Consider the following 8186-nt stretch of genomic DNA (forward strand, 5'->3'; position numbering starts at 1 on the left):
CTTTTGAACTTTGTTTTTTTGTTTTCTTTTTTTGCTGGAGTTCGGATCCTCTCCGGCCAAAGTTTCCAACCGGTCTTCCGGTCAATGGCCTGGATCTTGCCACGTCACCCTACTAAAAAAGAACGGCCCAAATCAACGAAAAAAAAAAAAAATTTGAAATTTCCCACCAAACAGAGCTCCTCATTTTCAATCTGTAAACAAAAAAAAGAGAGAGGGATAGGGAGAGGGAGAGGAGACACCGTCCATCTGCCATCGTTGTTGGACTGCCAGCCACCATTCCTCACCGGCGACCACCAGGTTGAGAAACTAAAGTAGATTTGAAAGAAAAAAAAAATTAGAGCTTTTATTTGGGGCTTTACTTTGATTTGGGGCTTGCAATGCATATGCATATATAATGTATGTATATACATAAAATGAGGAGCTGATAATGTATATAAACAAAAAATCCGTCCATTTTGGATCTGTAAACACAGCTATGGATTTTCAAATTTCAGATGCTCATTGTTTTTTTTTTTTCTTTACATGCTCATAATGCTCATAATACTTCCATCTTTACATGCTCACTGTCCATCTGCCATTGTTTTTTTTTTTCTTTACATGCTCATAATGGTTCATTAAAATATACATATATATATATATACCACTGTCCATCTGCCATTGTTTTTTTTTTTTTTTCTTTACATGCTCATAATGGTTCATTAAAATATATATATACCATTGTCCATCTGCCATTGTTTTTTTTTTTTTTCTTTACATGCTCATAATGGTTCATTAAAATATATATATATATATATATTTGATTATGTGCTATGTGCATCTTTCAGGAAATTTTATAGAGAACACTTTTCAAAAATAGAGGGAATGAATGAATATATACATTATCTTCAACACTTTTCAAGCACTGGCCCACTATAGGAAAATAATTTGAATCAGTGCTTGAATGAATAAATTTGAAAAGTGCTTGAATTATGGTTCTTGAATCAGAGCTCCTTAATGACCCATTATAGGACAGCTTTGGCAGCATTGACAGCAGCAAGAGGCCCAAATATATCAATTGAGTTATGTTGTTCAGAATATGTTAGATTATCACACATTGAAGTGGCTAACAATGTTAAAGAAATGTTGCATTAACCGTTGCCATGTATAAGAATTTTGACCATTAATAAAAAAATTCCAACAACCACTCCCCCATCTAAGAAATCTCCTTAAAAGAATTAATCAAAGGCCACAAAATTGTAAATGATTGTTGAACTATCCAGGTATCCAATACCTATAAAAAGGAGTTAGAAAAGGACCACACTAGCTTTGCTTGTGCCTTTAGCCTCCATTATGTCTCTAAAGGGCACAAGTCCCGTTAATTATTCTTTCCTCTTTGGGAAGTAAACCTTAGCCCACATCATATCACATGTTATTAGCTTGACTAGTATCTTATTCTTCCCTCAATGAGGGAGGTGCAGGGTTCAAGTTCTAGTAGAGGTATGGATGTATGTATATAACCCAAAAAAAAAATTAAAAATTAAAAAAAGAACATGAAGAAACAAAGAAAAGAAAATTTGATCATAGCCCAGATTATTGTCAAGCAGACAGAGTGCCAAAGCCAATGAATAAGTAGTCATTCTCTTAGTTGGTAAATAATTAAGGCATTAATGAAGTTTGATAAGGTTTTGCTGTATGTTGGAAAAAGGCATAATATAGAACTGTATTTTCCTCTTCAAAACAAACTGCCATGGCAATAATTGTTCTATTATCTAATGGCATATTTGTTTACAATTTAGCACTGGTCTACCCAAGTTTGATTTGTGGATATGAGAATTTTCATCTAGTTTGAAAGATCAATCCAACATACCACAGAGGGAGCTAGTAAACAAAATTTCTTACATCAATAGCAGAATAAGTAGAGGTCCAACTTATCAACATTAGGTAAGTTCAGTCACCCTTATCTAAAACTTACAATAGCATATCCTATCAGAAAAGGGCATTGCTTCATGTCTCAAACCACTCTTTGAGTGACCATTTCTCGAAAACCCCACATTATCTGATCAAAATTGTTATTTCTATGAATGTAAAGCCAAAAACTTTTTTATTGTGTATGATAAACATATGCATGTGAACCTTTTTCTTGGATGTAGAAACACCATTGGGGTTATTGTCTCTTTTTTGATAATTTTAGTGTATTTGATAATTTTTTGTAGGTCAATGTCAATGTCAAGCACAAATGCAAGTATGGACAACATGCATGAAGTTAGATTTGAAAACCGCAATTGTCGATGTGGCAAAAAAGCTGTGGTGAAGATTTCTCAGTCAACGGATAATCCAAATTGCCTTTATTTTGTATGCTCCAATTATCCGAATGGTTGCAACTTCTTTCAGTGGTGGATCCCTCCACATATGCAGCATAATTTGAAGGTGGTCGAGAATGATATTGATGAAGAACGCATGGAAGTCTTGTCTACTCTTAGAGAAGTAATTATCGTGAATGGGGAGCTGAAAGACATGACTATGAAGAGTAAGAAACAATATAGAGACTTGACAATGGTGGTTGAAAGAGTTGGTGCAAAATTGAATTACGCCTTTGTTTTTTTTGTTTTGTTGTTGCTGGTAGTTGTGATTTTAGTGTATTTGAAATAGTGTATGTAATGTAAGGTAGTGTCAGTATGACTTGTATTGTAGGTAGAATGTGTATGTAATGTAAGGTAGTATGAGTATGACTTGTAATGTACGTGGAATGTGTATGTAATGTATAGTGGACTTGTAATGTATGAGTTTGAGTTGTAATGTATTTTGTAATGTATGAGTATGACAGATTTTTAGCACAGTTTTTGTAATGTATTAGTATGAGTATGATATATTTTGTAATGACTTGTAATGTAAGATAGATTTTCATGACAGAGGTTTGACACAAGTTTTGTAACACAGGTTTTTGAAGACAGAATTTTCAGAACAGGTTTTTGGCTATGTATTTTGAACACAGGTTTTTGAAGACAGTTTTGTGAACAGATTTGTAGACAGAATTTTTGTGAACCTGAATTTTTGAAGGCAGAATTTTCAGAGCAGGTTTTTGGCTATGTATTTTGAACACAGGTTTTTGAAGACAGAATTTTTGAAGACAGTTTTGTGAACAGATTTGTAGACAGAATTTTTGTGAACCTGAATTTTTGAAGACAGTTTTTGAAGACAAATTTTCAGCACAGTTTTTGAACACAGATTTTGAAAGACAGATTTGTGAACAGAAATTTTGAACTCAGGTTTTTGTAGACAGATTTTCAGCACAGATTGCCCTAAACAAAGACAGATTTTCAGCACAAATTGCCCTAAACAAAGATTTTGAAACATAGATTTGTGAACAGATTTTGAACAAAGATTTTTTCAACATTGTTTTTTAAGACAAAGTTTTGGAGACAGATTTTCAACAAAGATTTTGAATAAAGCTACAGCATTCACCATTCACCATTCAACATCAACATATCCAAAACAAAATAAACTCCATTAACATATCCCACATACTTCAACAAGTTTCACCATTCACCATTGAACATCAACATCAACATTAAATACTTAACAAGTTTCAACAAGTTTCACAATCAAAATACAGCAGCTCAACAAGTTTCACCATTGAACATCAACAGCAACATTAAGTAGTTAACAAGTTTGAACAAGTTTCACAATTAAATACTTCAACTTCAACATCAACATCAATGTTAAATGCAGCAGCTCAGAGGCATCTCCTATGCATGAAATTTGAAGTGCCTTCCAACTCTTCATGGCCATCGAAACCCTGAAAAAAAAAAACAGCACCAACACTATACTTCAGTAGGACAAAATAAGCACCAAAACCAGCATTACAGCAGCACATAATCAGCACCAAAAACAGCATTTTAGCAGCACAAAATCAGCAACAAAAGTACCAAATCAGCAGCAAAAGTACCTCAGTATGCAGCAGCAAATTATTTGTTGGCCGAGAACCTGTCTGTGAGCCTTCAGAATCTTCAAACCCAATGTCATACCCACCTTGAAGTAGTGTCATAAATGTTGGTTGTCCACAATATGCCAAATTGTTTGCCTACAATTCATTCATATTATATTACGATTCATAACAAGATGCAAGTGAAAAATTAATTGACAAAACACAAATTACTTGGCTACAAATCTGACTCACATTATATGTGGGATATATTAATGGAGGAGGAATTGTACCACCCATGGCAACGGAATGAGGAGGAGGGGGAGCAAGAGGAGGATGAAGATGAGTAACATTTTCATGAATACTTACATCTCCTCCAATAGATAATGGAGAAGGTCTCACGGTTGGAGCAGCAACAGGTCTTGAAGAACTCAAAAATTGTGCACGAGACTTCTTTTTAAAGCTTGCTTGCAATGCCAGCTCACATGGACCTTTTATCCTTCTTTTGCCCTTACTAGTTGGATGCTTTTTCTTCAATCCTATTGGAATTTGCACAACATGATTGTTGTCTTCATGATTTTTGTCTTCTTGCTCACAGGTTTGAGGTTGATCATTAATACTTACTTCTTTTTCGGGACAAAAATGTGCACTTATCTTGCTTTCAACATGTGCACCTAATGCAGCTACTTGCGAACAACAAAAATCATAACTTTCCTCAGTTTCAGCAGCTCTACACGCTATTGATCTAAATGCGGTCATCAATGTCTTATACCGTGAGGCTTGTTTGAATTTGACGTCTACTTGAATCTCATTCCCTAACTTGTCCGTCACAGCTTCTCCTCTTGCTTGTTTGGTCCACCTCTTCATAATGTATTGTGAAGGAATCTCTTTCAACTTCAATATTTCTCTCATAACCTTCAAACAGTGACTGCACAAAATCCATTTCCTTTCAAACTTTGAACAACTACAAGCCAAAGAGCCATCCATCTCCATTTTCACTTTCCTTGCATTTTTCCCAATAGCATCAACAACTGTGTATAGGCTACAACTATCAATGTATTCAATTGCTTGTATGTCTGATTCAACAGAAAGAAAATACTCATCTTGAAACTCCTCAAAAATATTTTTAGTGTACACATTACCCATTTGACTCAACATTATGAATGGCGCTCGCACCCTTGGCAACCTTTGGCATAAAGCATATCCAGCTTCTAACTCCTTGTACCGCTTCTCACAAAGTACCCTTTCAAAATGCATGAAGAATTCATTTAAATTAAAATCAGAACGAATGTAATCCTTCAAAAATGCATTAAAAGATTCACTAAGTTGTGTTGTACTCATTCCCGCAGCCCATGTTGATCTAACATATAGCCAGCCCCATTTTTCCTTCACCCCAAAAATCAACTTCAACCAATGATTGTCATGAGCATCATATGTATCAAGCATTTCCCCCCACTTCATTTCCCATTCATTTTCATCCTCAATATCAAACATGAATCTATTTAATACACCTTTCACCCCCTTATCTTGAAAGAGACAATTACCATGCCTTAATGCATTTTGCATCAAGTGCCAAGTGCACAAACGGTGACTCGTGTCAGGCATGACAATGGGTATGGCCTTAGCCATTGCAGCATCTTGATCGGTAAACAAAGTTTTTGGTGCCTTTTTGGACATAGCCTCTAAAAAAGTTTGAAATAACCATACAAATGTTTCGGCAGTCTCATCATATAACAACGCAGCACCAAAGACAACTGTTTCTCTATGGTGATTAAATCCCACAAAAGATGCAAATGGCCTATGCTCTTTATTTAACTTGTAGGTAGTATCAAATGTAACTACATCGCCAAATTGGGCATAATCCATGACCATTTGTGCATCGGCCCAAAACATATTCGTTATTTGCTCTTCATTGTCTAATTGGAAAGCATAAAAAAAAGATGGATTCTCCAAAGATTTTTGTTGAAAGTTTTGCAACACATTACCTACTTCCCCATACGCTAAACTTTTTTGTCTTTTGGTTCTCAAGTAATTTTTTTGATCTAATTTCATAAAACCAAGAGACTGCCGCCCTCCAGCTTCCCTACCCATCAGTTCAAAAGACTGCCCTAAACGAAGACCAGACTCTGAGGCTAAGTCTAACTCAATTGCTTGGGTATCTGATATCTTTCTTTGCGATGGCAACATATGGGCACAATCAAGAGATACAAGTTCATGGTTGTGTTTTTCTTTGAAATCAATCACAACAAATTTCCCACTATTGACATCCAATTTATCAAAAAGTCGGGCCTCACAACCAGTCCTAGTTTCAGCTCTAGGGGTTTTTGTCAATGGGTCTCGCTTGTCAACCTTCCGAAATCCCTCTTTGTTGCAAACCAAATTTCTAGAAATAATTTGTTTTGTTAACTTGTTCTTCTTACAATATTCCCTTCTTATGCTAAATCCCATTCTTCCTCCATATGCATTATAAAAATTGTACGCACTTTCTTCCGAATCAAAGGTCATTCCTACTTTTGGCTTCCAACCACAATCATTGTCAGGTTCCATATCCATATAAAAACGCAATTGAAAAGTAGAGGCAATCAAATGGGAGAACAATAATTAGAAACATTACTTAAATGAACTTATAGCTTCATTCAACCACAATCATTTTTTTTTTATTGTTCTTCATTACCTCCAATTACAAAGAAGTGCAGGTCTTGAATGAACTTATAGACAACAATATGTCAATGGTTTAGGTGATTTTTATATCTTCCTTGTATTAATCTGTTGTTTCAGGAGTTAAAAACTTAGGGAGATGGATTACAGAACATAAGTCATTCTCTTGGTTATTGAGGTTAATGAAGTAGATAGTGGAAGTCTTGTGACATGTTCCACTCACAACAGAACAATGACAGCAAACAAATTCAAGCCTAACTAGTATCCTTCCTAACTAGTTAATGTATTGTTCCCATTAATTATTATCAAAACCTAACTAGTTTTAGATGAATCATGGTTGCATTAAACAAATTCAAGCAAATACCTAACACTAGAGCCTAAGTTTTTTTTCCCATTGTATTGTTTCCACTGATTATTATCAAAACGTAATGAGTTTTTAAACAAATTCAAGCAAATGAACAACACTAGAGCTTAGCCATGACAAACAATGTTCCTTAATGTTCCTTAAAAACGTAATCAGTTTTTAATCAGTTTTTTTACTCCACAGGAAGTTCCTTAATGTTCCTTAATAACAATGTTGCCCAGCCATGACAAAGATTACCTTCAGTTGATGACGAAGTGGAGCTCTGGTTCGCCGAAGCTTGGTTCACCGTCGATGTTCACCATTGATCGTTCAAGTTGATTTGCCGTCGACTTCACCAATCGCCAGAGCTTGGAAGAATGAGGGAAAAAGAGCTTCGAAGAGGAGGGAAAATGGAATGGGAGGGAAGCTTTGTGCTGGCACCGCCGATCGTTCAAGTTGATTTGCCGTCGACTTCGCCAATCGCCAGAGCTTGGAAGAAGGAGGGAAAAAGAGCTTCGAAGAGGAGGGAAAATGGACTGGGAGGGAAGCTTTGTGCTGGGTCGAAAATCAGAAATTCAAATTTGTTTTTTTTTTTTTTTTTTTTTCTGAGCCGTAGATCTTAAAAGGGCCACGTGGCCAAATCGTGACCCTTGACCGGAGGACAGGAGGGAGTTTTGGCTAGAGAGGATCCAGACTCTTTTTGTTGGGAATGGTAGTGATTGGACTTGATTCATGAAAGGGATTTGCATGATTTGACACCTCGCACATTACACTTTCTATTGTCATAAATGACAAAATCGTATACATTTAAGGTCGTTTAGTAATACTTACGTTTTTAATTTTCTATTTATATTTATAAAAATTTAAAAAATTTAAATAAAAATTTATTTAGTAAATTTTTGATTTATAAATCAGTGGTCTCGATTTATAAATTTGGTCAAAAAATGTAAACTCAAAAAATGTGCTTCCGTTTTGAGTTTTGAGTTTTTTTTTTTTTTACCACCCAACACTAGCCACCACCCGCCACCATTTTCAACTACTGTCTTCCGTCACCACCACCCACCATCACCTGCCACCATCACTCACCACCCACCTGTAACCACTATCCACCACCACCACCCACCTGCCAAACACCACCTACTACCCACTTGCCACCCACTCGCCGCCGCCACCACCACCACCACCCACCTGCCATCCATCTGCCACTACTATCTACCGCCCGCCACCTACCCGCCACTACCACTCACCAGCCACTTGCCACCACCTGCCACCAGCCACTAGCCA

At 36.2% G+C, this 8186-nt stretch overlaps 1 protein-coding gene across 1 annotated transcript; it reads right to left on the bottom strand.

Annotated features, from left to right (window-relative positions):
* Positions 1 to 4434: 4434 nt before the first annotated feature.
* On the bottom strand, positions 4435 to 6448 carry LOC114319151 (protein FAR1-RELATED SEQUENCE 5-like). Its single transcript, XM_028266181.2, has 2 exons — positions 4526 to 6448; positions 4435 to 4440 (listed from the first exon to the last, which is right to left on the bottom strand). Exons 1-2 carry the CDS (start codon positions 6446 to 6448, stop codon positions 4435 to 4437), a joined length of 1929 nt encoding a protein of 642 aa, XP_028121982.2.
* Between the last annotated feature and the right edge of the window lie 1738 nt (positions 6449 to 8186).

Source organism: Camellia sinensis, chromosome 9 (genome assembly GCF_055761805.1).
Source record: "Camellia sinensis isolate YWXY chromosome 9, ASM5576180v1, whole genome shotgun sequence".
Classification (NCBI taxonomy): domain Eukaryota; kingdom Viridiplantae; phylum Streptophyta; class Magnoliopsida; order Ericales; family Theaceae; genus Camellia; species Camellia sinensis.

Excerpts from the sequence above, each read along its gene's own strand:
- LOC114319151 (XM_028266181.2), bottom strand. The coding sequence starts at position 6,448 with ATGGAACCTGACAATGATTGTGGTTGGAAGCCAAAAGTAGGAATGACC.